This window comes from Halyomorpha halys, unplaced genomic scaffold, assembly GCF_000696795.3.
Source record: "Halyomorpha halys isolate HHAL.00 unplaced genomic scaffold, Hhal_1.1 Scaffold1131.1, whole genome shotgun sequence".
In the NCBI taxonomy this organism is placed as follows: Eukaryota; Metazoa; Arthropoda; class Insecta; order Hemiptera; family Pentatomidae; genus Halyomorpha; species Halyomorpha halys.
In genome coordinates this window covers 27,176-41,303 of record NW_027112528.1, presented here as the reverse complement: position 1 = coordinate 41,303, position 14,128 = coordinate 27,176, and the positions used below count along the sequence as shown (strand labels likewise).

Sequence of the window (14,128 nt, the reverse complement as noted above, 5' to 3'; positions counted from 1 at the left end):
GGTGGTCGGAGCTCGTGTCAGACCTTAGGGCCCAGTCAGCTATTCGCCTCGCCATGGGAGCCGTGACCAGTGTCACGTCTATCCAACTCTGGCCCCTCGCCCCCACGAATGAGGGGCCAGGTGTCACATCTATCCAACTCTGGCCCCGCGCTCCAACAAATGTGGGACCAGAAGGCTCGTTCATAATAACCAGCTTACACCTCGCCACGCGTTCTTCTACCAACCTCTCTCTAGCGTCTGGGCGAACAGACGTGCTCTACGAATTGGTGTCGGAACAGACTATCACGCTTTTATACATTAGCGCGACAGCCTCCACAGCCGCTATATTATCTAGCGATGTTATGCAGCAATCATCACTCTAGACGTTAAGAATGCTTTTAACACTGCAAGATGGACCTGCTCTACTATAAATACCCTATGGCATATGCATATGGCCCCTTACACCTACTTATATGCCAGATCATGACGGTTCCAGCCGTTTTCACAGACTACTTCAAAGATAGAGCTCTGTTCTATTTTTCAGACCTTTGCCAAAGAAGATACAAGGTGACTGGTCGTGTCCCACAGGGCTCGGTATTAGAACTTCTTCTGTGGAACGTCATGTACGACGCGATCTTCCGACAATGCCGGAGGGAGTCACAGATCTTGGATTCGCTGATGATGTTGCAGTTGTAATAGTGGCGAAGCACATGGAAGAAGTTACATCCATCGCAAATCAGGCTGTTGCTACGGTTCGAGGTTGGCTGTCTTCGGTAGGTCTGCTACTTGCGACCGAGGTTCTTCTAGTAACTTGCAGGAAGCAAATTGAGTCCATCACTGTCACGGTAGTTAGGCACGAAATTCGTTCCCTGTCTTGCTTAAAATACCTACGAGTCACGATCGATGCACGTCTCCGCATTAATGTTCACACGGACTATATCTTTTTTTTTTTTTAATCCCCCTCCCTTGCCATTTCTGGCATACGGGGTGCGGGAGCAGTGGGGTAGTGCGCGCTGGGATTGCGCATGCCACTGCTACCAATGATCTTCATCCGTTCGGTAGGCCCTTCTGGTGCACTTCTGTCAGGGTGCCTCCAGCAGTTACTAGGCTGGTCCAGCCCTTCACACACACACGGAGTATATCAGCGCCAAATCTGCTAAAATAGCATCCTTTTTGTAACGGCTTATGCCAAATGTTGGAGGTCCCAGAGAAAGTAGCCGAAGGCTCCTTGCTACTATTGTCCCCTGCATTATGTTATATGCAGCCCCGTTTGGAAAGAAGCGATGGTTACCAAATCATACAGGAGACAGATGGTTTCAGTTTATCGGAGAGTTTCTTTAAGGACGGTTAGTGCTTTTCGAACTGTTTCCTACGAAGTGGAGTGCATGATAGCCAGAATGTCGCCTGTGGAACTCCTTGTTGAAGAAGGAAGTACAGGCACTTTAGAAGACGCTTTCACGTTTCCAGATAGGATGAGCGAAAAATTACCATCGAACAGTGGCAGCAGCGTTGGGAGGTTGCAGATTCCGAAAGATGGACTCGCTGATTAATACCCGACACGTGGTATGGCCGCGGGTGGATTATGGTGAGATGAATTTACGTAACCCAACTGTTAACTGGACATGGATGCTTTAGAGCCTACCAATACCGATTCAAACTGGAAAACACAGCAGAATGCACTGGATGTCAGGCTGTCGAGGAACCGACATGGATTTTCACATTCATTCGCTTTGCGGCAGAAAGAAGTGAATTAGAGAGAGTGTGTGGAGGACGCTCGCACAAAGCTCCTGGACACGATTTAATAACATCTCACATCCTAAAACTTCTTCCTCGAAAAGCCATCCTATTCCTTACCTACATATATAACGCCGTACTCCGTTCCACATATTTTCCTGATCCATTGAAATTATCAATAGTTAAAATAATAACTAAGCCCCAAAAGCCGCCAGAATACCCATCCTCCTACAGTCCTATCTCTCTATTACCAATTATGGGCAAAATCCAAGAAAAACTCATTTAAAAACCCCTATACCCCATCCTAGATTCTAATCATATAATTCCTGATCACCATTTTGGATTCCGAACATCCTACTCCGCTATCCAGCAATGTCATCGAATGGTGGACGTTGTCTCGTCTTGTTTGGAGTGCGTAATGTCTTTTTCAATGTAGAATAGGCTTTTGATCGAGTCTGGCATCCGGGACTGCTTTACAAACTCCGTAGATTCCTACCTTCTACATACTTTATCATCATCCGTTCTTTTCTCATTGATAGATTATTCCAAGTAAACCACAACAGCTCCTATTCTTCCCTCCATTCTTAGTCCCCTGGTGTTCCTTAAGGTAGTATCCTCGGTCCCATTATCTACACTGTTTATACAGCTGACATCCCAACCAATCCTAACACCACCCTCACCACTTATGCTGATGACACATGCATGCTTGCTGTTAATAACAACCCTCTGATTGCATTACAAACTCTCCAATCCCATATCACAGCCCTCGAAGAATGGTGTCATAATTGGAGGATTAAAATAAATTCAAACAAATTCCATCAAATCACCTTTACCCTTCGTCGTAAACCTACCGTCTGCCCTACAGTCTCCTTTAATAATGCTGATCTTAACCCTGTCGAACCGATCCGCTACCTTGGACAAAAGATTGATCTACATGACTGTAATAAGGCCAATCTGAACATACGGAGTTGAGCTTTGGGGCTCCACTAAACCTTCGAATTCCTCTCATATCCAATCATTGCAATCTAAAATCCTTTGTAAAATCCTCAATGCTCCTTACTTTGTCACAAATAAAATCATACATACAGACCTTAATTTAATATTTTTTCGTTTTTAGAGGGCTTGGGAAAGAAATATAGTGTTCTCGATCACATTGCATCAGATGGAGGAAGGGAATCTGATAATGCCAGGAAAGAGATGAAAGCACTATGTCACCTCAACACGCATAGACATCCCAAGAGCAGGGTAGACATAGAACAGCTATAATGCACACTCAGTGACCATCAGAGGGTATATCAGCTGGAGAAGGGCTTGGAGCCGGACGTTGCAATAAGTAAAGCAATTGCGGCTTATAACTACTCTATCCACTCAGTAACAGGTTTTTCCCCGTTTGAAATTCTTTTCGGACATCGTGCGCATCGACGGGACTATAGGGCCACGACGCTACAATGACTATATACAAAGGAGTGGTGTTGGGTATTCTGAGGTACGCATCCCCTGCGTGGAGTCGAATCCTCACGCGGGAGCAGAAGAAGAGACTGGCCACTACGCAACGACTGGCTCTGCTGAGGGTCACGAAGGCGTACAGAACGGTGTCGCATGAGGCGGTGCAGGTGCTGGCCGGAGCAATGCCCCTGGACCTCATCCTCAAGGAGGATGCTACGAAGTATGATGTGAAGAGGCAGGGGCTGGGAGTGCTACCGGCGGGACTCCAGGAGAGGATCGGCGAGAACCCGAACCATTGGAAGAAGTTCCTACGGGAGGAGTCGATTGAGGAGTGGAATGGACGGTGGCGGACAAGCGAAAAGGGTGCGACGCTGAGGAAATTCTTCCCCACCGTCCACTCAAGATTGAGAGCAGGTTGGGTCATCCCAGACTATTGGGTCTCGCAGATCCTGACAGGACACGGAGGATTCCGGGGAAAGCTGCAAAGCTTCGGAAAGAACATCGACCCCCGGTGCCCGACGTGTGGGGTCCCTGAAACAGCAGAGCACGTGGTATTGGACTGCACCGCGATGGAAGGACACCGTGCCAGGTTGTCAAGAAAATGCGGGATCTTCGCCCTCGCCGAGTCGGACTTCCCTCTGCTGATGGAAGAGGATAATTACCTTCAGGGAATTCATTTACGGGTGGAGGGAAGTTATCGGGCCAACGCACTTTACATTGGGAAGGGCTCGCCGACCCCGGGCGATGAAGATCCTTGACCAATGGAAGATGAAGATCCAGAGGACAGCGAAGAAGCAGGTTGAGACCAGGAGGGCTGGACTAGGCTGCGGACTGGAGGTGACAACCGGACGGATGCGGACCAGGCGTGCTGGACGTACCGGACGGATGCTGGTGGATAAGGTGTAGCCCCATCTTAAGGCACTCAACCGAGTGCTGGGCTGCACCACGGTTTCATAAAATTGTCCCAAAAAATTAAATGGCCCACCATTTATTGTGTATTTTTGAAAATAAATGGTTAAAAAAAAAAAAAAAGATGTTTATTGGCAACAGTGGCATGCGCAACCCTAGCGCACTACCCCACTGTTGCCGAACCCCGTATGGCAGCAATGCCAGGAAGGGGGAACAAAAAAAAAAAAAAAAAAAAAAAAGGTTGAAGATTGAGTTGGGAAGGGCTCAACCACCCGGGGTCGGCGAGCCACCAATGAAAGTTGACATCGAAGAAGCAGGATGATACCCGAAGGGCTGGACTAGGCTCCGTACTGGAGGTGAGAGGCCTCCGCGTAATGATTGAACAAAGAAGAGCAAATAAAACAATTAGTAATTATAAAAAAAAGATAATTGCAAGAGAAGAAAGGAGTTAAAGAGTAATGTGTATGGGGTTTTGGAGCTCTTCCAACCCTGCAACTTCGTAGCAAAGGGAGATAGAGGGTTGATTGATCAGAAAATGGAGTTGAAGGAAGCAGGGAGACTGTCAAAGAACTTGGTGTGTTATGTGCTGTTGTACAGTTTCTAGCTGTAGCTCGTTATGAATGTGAGTCATGTTACGTCTCTCTAGTGATGATCCTGTGGAAATCTTCTGTAGTATACTGTTCTGGTATTATCGTAGAGATTTCAGGGCTGTTGGGTATAGGAAGTGTAATAGAGGTGCACCATGTAACAGCGATGGTGGTAATATTGCCTTGTAAATGAGGAGTTTGAGTCTGACTGCGGGGCTGTTTGAGTTGGTACGATTGGTTACTTGACGATCTGTATTCATTCATTGGTGAATGAGAGATGTGATTCTAGTTTCATGCAAAGGTATGTGAGATGTCTCTTGGTATGTATTTAAGTTTTGGTACTCTGTTAGAAGTTTTCTTGTATGAGAATGTGATGGTGTCAGTTTTTGGGGGTTGATGTGTATGTTTATGTCTCGTAGTTTGTCAGTGATAAGTTGGGCTGTTGCTGCAGCCTGGTCTATAGCCTTATATGGCGAGATAGCCGAGTATATGGCTATGTCATCAGTATATGCAGATATTTCAACTTCGTGAAATTTCATCCCGACTATGTGTTCAAGTAGATATTGAATAAAACCCGTGGTGGTGGTATGCAGAGTCCAGTTTCACCGATCTAGATTTGGTGTTTGACTTCGGACTAATTTCCAAAAAATTTTGGAGTCGTGTGTGCGGTGTAGTTGTTCGTGTCATAGGGACGTATTTAAATACGACATAAGGGTTGTTATTTCTCTGATGAGCCTATTTATGATTGGTCTGTAAGTCTGGTCTTTAGTCCTGTGCCAGCAGTATTTAATGTTGTTGCGTTGTTTAATGAGACTGTTTTGTAAACTTTCCAGTCAGCGTGTTTGAAATTGTATTTGAAGTCTGTAGGTGGAGTTGTTCTTGTGTATTGGCCTAAATGGTAGAGGACTGGTAAGTGATCATTATCACTCCTGAGTAGTACAGTGAGTGACTCTGTGTGGTCGTTGCGTGAGTAGATGTGCATGATGGGTTAGATGTTCTTCTGTATGTGTATGCATTAGGGTGTTTGATTGTGTATTTAGTTTTTCAGGTGGTTTCCTAATCCATTTTCTTTCGCGCAGTTCCAGGTGTGGTGTTTTGCGTTAAAGTCGCCTATGATGTGTTATCTGTCGTCCTCGATGTGGAGAAATGTCTTAAGTATGTCCGGTTTGGCATTGGGGCTTCGATAGACGCAAGTGATTTTGTAGGAATGTTCGAGTCTGACTTAAATTGTGATGACTGTGTGTTTTTTGTCATGGAGTGTGGTACCGTTAATGAGTCATGAAGAAACATGTTGGGGTGGGTTTATAATAATAGGGGGTGGTTTGTATTGGTTGGTGATGGTTGTTGTAGTGAAATGAAATAAAAAATAATTTTATTCAAAAGGTTATTACTTTTCAAAAAAATTAAAACTAATGAGCTTAAATAATCGGTAATGATTATTATGTTAGTGTAGCAGTCAGCGAGCACGAAGTGCCGCTATAACCCGCCAGGGGCCAGCACTACAAGCGTCTAAGAAGCTGTATAATTGTATATAAGTTTATCATTATAAAAATACGATCTCTTGTATAAATGTATATATGTTAATATGTAATGTGTAAGAATGTTAATTATAAAATAAAAAGAGATTGAGCAAAAAGAGTCTACGGAACTATCTCAAGTAGAGTTAATAGAGTGAATCCTCAGTGATAACCGATCACATGAGGCCTTCAATTGCCACCGGGATTGATCCATCACATCAAGCCTTTATCCGGGTCTAGTCATAGCACTGGTGGCTTACACTCTACTTGAGATAGAGAAGTTTATTGGTAATCTATCCTCACAAGAGTTGGTTTTTGTTATGTTCACCTTAGTCGATGGCCTATCTCCTCTCCCTTTCTCCAGCAACCTTAGTCCGTCCGCTTCATCTCGGCAACTAGAGTTGTACCTAGCCTTATCAGCTTACTGGTCCGTCCGCTTCATCTCGGCAACTAGAACTGTTACTCTGCCTCAGACTCTCTCACCTAGACCTCCTCTACCTAGTCAGTGTCCAGGCCTCATCCCCTGGCACGGCCTTCCTTTCTAACCTTGGTGATCCTTTTGAGGGTATAATTTTGAAATGTAGTTTGTCGCCAGTTTTTTCCTTCTGAATAAAAGAGGAGGTAGTCCAGCTTCAAAACACAGACTAAGGATGATGAACCTCATTTAGTCTAGTAAGGATCCGGTGTCTGGCAGAGCCGTAAATAAAACATCCATAGTCCATTTTCGGCGTAATAGGAGTCTTAATTTCTTATTCCTAAATAAACATTGGACATATTTTTGAAAAAGGATCGTGTTCACCGGAAAAATGTACACATTTTAAAGATTTTTCGCACTGTATTCCTTCGTGTCTATTTTCCCCGCAGTAACAACAAAGTGGATTATTTTTACATGTCGCTTTTGTGTGTCCAAATCGTATACAGACGGTACATCTAATCGGGCTTTAATATTGTTTGACTATAATATTCTAAAATCCTATTTTAATTTCGCACGGAATAGTGTGGTTATCAAACGTTATAAGGTAATCTTTTAACCTCTTCTACATTCTGCGCTTTTAATTCTTTTATTTCATCTAATGTACAACAATTTAAATCGGGACACCTTGGCTCTGGTTCATCTTACTTGACTCTACTTTAATTGGAACTTTATTTAACATTCCTCCACACCTTAGTAGTGCTATGTATCGAGGAATTAGCCATGATTTCAACAATATGTCGTTTATTAAGGTTTTTTGCTATCTGTCCCCGATACCTGGTTAGGGTAGGAGTCTCTTACTGAGTCCCCGGATATGAAAACGTCTGTATTAAGTATGTCACTTTACCAGAGGCCCCTGAGAAAATTAGATTGGCTAACCTTTAAGTAACAAAAATGATAGTTTGGGACGAGGGACCAGAATCAAATTAACCAGGCAGGTCCTTCCTGGACAAGTCAAACTTTTTGTTACACATCCTCGGCCTTGAGGAGGGGGACGCCTGCCTCGGGAGTCTTCGGACATCGATAACCAACCAGAGAAGAGATTTAAAAATAAGGTAACGCCCCAAAAGGGAAGTTGGAGAAAAAGACAAGAGGGAATTGAGAAGAGCAGACAGAGACACTCTACAGGAAGGCTTAGACGGAGTCACATGCAGGAGGGAGACTTAGAGGATGCACTTCGACCAGACGAAGTAGTGAGATGTCCACGAGACCTGGACATCCCTGATGAAACAGAAGACACCTACGGCACTACATCCCACGGCATCAGCAGCTATAAGTATAAATTAACTAATAAGTAATCATGTAATAATCTATATTTTATGGCAGCCTTTATCTGAATCATATGAACCATTTTAATCATAATAATAAATTGTAAATAAATACTTAGTTTCTTTATGTAGTTTGGATACTATTATATAACCCAATATGTCACTCTTCATTATACTATATAATTAATGGTAACAACATTTTATAAAAATAAAGGTATTTAATTGTTAAACTGGTAAACACACAAACAGCCTTTGGAAAGGAAAACAATTATAATAATAGTTTTTTAGGACTCAATTTATAATCAATTAATTAATTTATTTTTGTATAATTGCCTTCAGCGATTATCCTGGCATCCCAAGTAAATCTACTACTAGTACATAGCAGTAGTTTTTCCGATTGCATATCTGTAAAAACTTCGATTAGGAGAGTTCCATATTTTAATTTTTTAGCAAATTTGATCTCCCCGACCAAATTATTTATACTTTTATAGATAAAAAACGGCGAACTTTTTTTTGAAATCCAAAGAATTTCCCTCTTTATCCGTTTCCTCTCTTTTGATTATGACAAATCTTATACATTTTTCTTTTATGTCGTTTGTTTTTGTTACATATTTTAAATTTGGCTTTTTTCGAGATTTAGACATACCATCTAATTATATGTTTAAGATTTAAAAAATTAAAAATATATATCAACTTAAAAAACAAACTAAACAAAGAGATATAGTAAATGAAATATATACAGTTTGTAGGAAAAAGAAAAGAAATAACATAAATAAATGAAACTGTGACTTATCGCTTATAAACACAAGTGTTTAAACCTCTAAAGCTCGATCCGATAAATATGTCTACACTACTGAAAGTATAAACACTGAATGTTGTACGTTGGTTATTGACAGTTGGTTGTTCGTCCACGTGCATGACGTTACCGTCAGTTTTAAAATTAATTAATGATTCAATACAGTAAAACAAAATTAATTAAAAGCTAATAAAAGGAAAGATTTAAATAAAACTTATTAACTACAGCTCACGCGGCCTCACATCGTGAACAGAAAAAGAAACACAACAGAAAAAGCCGTTAGACCAAAAGCCGTTGGAGAAACCATTAATTAGATTGTAAGAAAAAAAAATTATCAATAAAAATTTAATTATTTTCTTTATACCTACTCAATTCAAATCAATTTTATTCATTTAAATGTAGATATAAACATTTGAACACAAATGAGAGGAAAAGAAATGAAACATTAACAATAGACAGACAAAGCAGGTAGGTTACAGTGTATTTTTACTGTGGTACCATAACATTTTCCCCCTCTTTAATTAATAAGTAACATAGTCTTTTAGGTAGGAAGGAACTGTTACGGTCCTCTGAGGCCTTTGTTTGTATTGAGGCAAGGGTTCATCAGGTGAAGGTATTTCAGTACTATGAGGCCTCTGACTGTCCTCAATCAAGGGTCCATCCAGAGTTTCCACACTAGGCAGAGTAGTCTTTTTTCAGATACAGCACCAGAACTTTCATCGCTATGCACCTCCTGATTACAGTTCTCGTTGCCATCAGACAGCTGCACAAGTTGCGGTCGCTCATCAATAGAAAATAAATTTGTAGTGGACAACTGGATCAGATGAATGGTGCCAATTGCCGCAATGAAACAGTTGACTCAGAGCCATCCTTCAGTCTAATGAAAGCATATTGGGGGTTTACTTACAAGAGTTCCGCTTCTTCAATCATATCCTCATATTAGCTATTTCGTACATTTCTTTTAACTAGGACTGTTGCATTTGGTATCAACCATGATGGGATGAAATTTCCGTTTGCAGTCTGACGCGAAAGAATCTTTCAAGAGGTGTGCAGTTAGTAGCAGTGCACAGTAATGAACGCAAAGAATGGAGTGCTTGAGAAAGCACTTTTTCCCAATCATCTGATTTAAGACCAAGAGATTTTACCGCCAACATTATGGTTTTCCAAATTATACCGTTATAATGTTCCACTTGGCCGTTGCCTCGAGCATTGTAAGGAGTGGTTCGATTAACAGCCACCCCGTTTGAATGTAAAAAGAACTAGTAACTTCTTCTGATAGGAACGACATTCCTCTATCTGAATGTATGAATGTCGGCATACTGAATATGGAAAACAGTTGACAAAGACATTGTATCACAGTTTTAGATGAAATATCTTGACAGGGGAAAACAAACGGGAAACGGGAATATTCATCCACTACTGTCAACATATAATAATTCCTAGTTTTAGAGGATAGGGGACCCTTAAAGTCAACACTCAATTGTTCGAATGGTGCTGTTACTTTAATAAGGGTCCCTTGATTTTTCAGGAACCTTGGCCTGACTTCAGCACATGTAGGACAGGCAGATGTATCCTTGAGTACCGGCCGATATTTGCCTTATTCCATTTTCCTACCACCTGTAAACAAAAACGTATTTTTCTCTTTATGTTCGCTGTATAAATGCGATAATTTCGCGGAATACCTCATTGGTTTCAGTGAACGAATGGAAGTGCCTATTAGGCCAAATTTAACTCATATTTTTGCATGTTATTTTCTTTAGTATTCAATTGGTGGATTTAAAACGCAATTAGCGCAATTTCTTCTATATTTAAAAAACGAAAACTGCTCGCTGATCGAAAATCGGACAATTTGTTTTGGAGAAAATCAAAAAAGTAAATTCTACTATTTTTGGTATGCCCAGTATGTAAAGACAAATCAAATACACGTTTATTTGATGGTAACCTCTTTTATATCTATACGGCTATTCCACGCCAACAAAACAAACTGTTGAAATTTCAAATTTAGCACAAATATTGTACAGGAATAGACTAGAAAAACTGAAATTTTATTGAGACGTGGATGTGTCATTTTTGAATTACTGAGCTGTTAAGTCCGCATAAATGGACTGAAAACCACAGAACAAGTTTTAAAATTCCTACAGAAGCTTCCCTAATTTAGCTAGAGATATAAGATAGATGTCATTTTAGAGTTGTTCTATGCCTTTTTAGATGGTACGCAATACTATATAGATTAAGAAAGAGGTGCCCGCCCTCCTAGATCTCAGGCCCCACCCTCCGTCCCAGGGATTTGTGGGTCATTCTCTCCTCCTAAAGAGTGACCTTTCCCCTAGTCAAAACATGAAACAACGACTTTTCTCCTTATTAATGGCAATTTGCGATTGTAGTTGAGCCAAGGTATCACCAGGCAATGGCTTATATCCACATAAAAAATATTTTATTTGAATTTAGTAATAAGTAATCTAAATCATTTTTTTTTAAATTAAAGTTAAAGTCAAATTGATTTTTTTGGTTAGATTGATATAATTTACGTCAGAAAGAATCAAAGCAGTGATCTGCAGAGCCAGTTGTTTTACCTCCAATGTTAAAATTGAACGACCCATTTATGTGGAGTAAGAATAAAATAAGCCCTAGCACTGTACCCTGTGGAAGGGTGAAATAAAACCAACTAGATCTCTGAATCCTTTTCTGTATATTTATCACACATCATGATCACCTTCTGCAGCAGAAAATAATTTCTGTACAAAAATCAACCAGAACGGTTTAAAAATTATGAAAAAGAAAATTGTTTTAGCTAAGAAAATACATTCCACTTGAATATAATTTGCAATTGGGAATGAGTTTCAAATTACAAAAACACAAATTATTTCATTGTTGAACAAATCTTGTTTTGGTTAGAATAAAAATATGCAGTATACTGCTATGTAATTGATATCCAGTATGAGAAAAGAGAAAATGGAAGGTAAATTTAATTAAACCATTTGTCGGCAATTTTGATGTATGGTCCACCTGTTGGGACAGATCGTAGGCTTTTAGGTCAGGTAATGTACACATGTGATTGGGGCCTGTAATGGCAGTGCTTAGGGGCAGGTAGGACATACTAAATAAACTAATGATGTCGTTAAGAACCTAGATGATAAAAAATCTTAGACGTCAAAAGAGAAGCCGACCAAGGAAAACAGGCGACGCCGCAAAACAGAAGAAACCAAAGGAGAACAAGAAAGATAAGTGAAGGAAAAATAAACACATCTGGGACATCAAAAGAGAACCCGACAGAGAAACAAGATGCCAATTAGGGATCTTCCCACCCCTCTCGGGCCCATGGAGGGGGTGGAGCTGGAATTGGCCAATGAGGAGGCAAGGATCGCAAGGTGACACCCCCTTACGACCAATGAGGAGGGAGAGCGAGAAACAAGGAGACTTTTGAGGAGAGTAAGGCAGAAACGGTTGGAGAGAGTCAGGAGGACAAGACAGACTAGAGAGTCAGTCGGAAGCAGTACAGAACGGAAGTAGAACAGCAAAGAATGACGGACATCTCTAGTTAAGAACGATGAGAGAACCAAGGATCATATAGACTAAGAGCCGCTTACACCGTTAATTCCGCCAGACATACCAAAATAAGTAGAGCCCTCAGTTGATATTTTGAATGGTAATAGCAATCAGAATTGAATAATTTAACTGGTATTCTCAAAACGTAGCATATTAAATAAACTTTAAGTCAATAGGTCCACCATACTCTCTCATAGATTATTATACCTAGATTGTAAATATTTGCAAATATAGCATAATGCAAACCAGACTTCACTTTATAAATTAGAATCCTTGCATGCCACCTCATAATCATAGCCTAATAAATTGGTAAACATAATACCGTTGAAGATCTCTCATAATTAATTACTTGTAGCATACCATAGCAAGGGGTCTAGTTAGTAAATGTTTTATAAAGTCATAAATGATATTATTATGCGATAAAGCTACAATTTTCACTAGGAAGATTATTATAATTTCTTGCCCTCTCCGATGTGAAGATGCAGCGACAAAAACCGTTTCCATTATCAGGCCATTGGTTTTATGAATCTCCCTTCTATAACAAAATAACAGTAAATAAAGTTATCAGTACAATATAATTCCTTCCTTTAATTCTAATTGTAAAGACAATTGTTCCCAAAGAGGTGGTTAGGTTGATGTTCTCAAATAACAAAAATAATCTCATCTTTTTTTTAAAGATTTTATTTCAGGAATTATTTACTCAATAAATTTATTTTTTCTAGTTTTCTTAAAGAGATTTTTTTTAAATGCTACACTGACCATCCTATCAACGATTTTACACACAATATAAATTTTAAAAAATTATAATTAATATCTATTCCGTAATGGGATCAAATGATAAACAAGGTCTTATCCACAATAAAATGGTCTGGTCTTAAAATAAATTTTCAAAAGATTTTTCCCTAAAGTGCCTTTAATTTTGTTAATTATAAATAATTAACCATCTCTCTTTGTCAATTTATATAAATGATTTTTAATTTATTATTCTTTCTGAATATCACTATTAGTATGTATATGTAAGCCATTTATTAAACTGGCTAACTCTATTTGTATAGGGTTCACCAAAACTATAAAATATACTAACAAGATATATACTATTAAAGAAATTGATAGCTGAAATAAGAGTAGTAATTAAAATGTATCATATAACGTTGTAAAGCCAAGGATTAAAAAAAAAATTTCCTAATATACAAAGTCATAGAAGCTAATAGTGAAGAATAGCGCATAAATAAGATATATTTATAAATAAATGTATTTCTATTTATATGACGATTGTTAGTTTTTACCTAACGTGTGTTAGTTCACTTAACTTTATATGAAATTGATTTCTATTCCTAGTAGGTTGGGGTGCTGAGTGAAGGTATAGTGATGCGCCAACTGTGCCACATTTAAAAAATACCAATTCTTGCTACACAAACTGATTTTTTAAAACTTAATATCAATTAAAATATGTAATTATTTTTCTCATTTCTAATCTTTTTTATTGTGTGTTTGTGAAACTAGAATAGTTATAGTCATGAGACTAGGCTGAGGTTCCACGTATGTATTTTATTTTTTATTACATGAAGCGTTCGATCACTTTGATATTATTAATCATAAACTACGATAAGATACGGGGTCATGATAGTTCCCGCTGTTTATGCCATACGCTATATATAATACGATAATCCATATGTATAATTTTTGAGATATAATATACTTACTGTGTGGATCACCTGGAAGGATAGAGTCCGTCTGGCGGAGGAAAAGGAAGAGGAGAACAAAAACTGCGGCAGACATAGCTCCCAACTAACCTTCCATCGCGCCTCTTGGTCTCTTACATACTTCTTCTCCCTCTCCTCTCCCCACCGGTTCTTTAATTCATTCCCTCTTCC

At 39.6% G+C, this 14,128-nt stretch overlaps 1 protein-coding gene across 4 annotated transcripts in view; it reads right to left on the bottom strand.

Moving 5' to 3' along the window:
* LOC106688461 (very low-density lipoprotein receptor) overlaps positions 1-14,099 on the bottom strand; it is a 95,555-nt gene extending 81,456 nt beyond the window's left edge. For 3 of the 4 annotated variants that reach the window (XM_067050348.1, XM_067050351.1, XM_067050349.1), the window contains exon 1: positions 13,958-14,099. In XM_067050348.1, the coding sequence (XP_066906449.1) occupies positions 13,958-14,033 (76 nt within the window). In that variant the 5' untranslated portion in view covers positions 14,034-14,099. Of the gene's footprint in view, positions 1-12,717; positions 12,737-13,957 lie in introns of those variants that run through there. The other variant, XM_067050350.1, reaches the window with a different exon arrangement.
* Positions 14,100-14,128: the final 29 nt, after the last annotated feature.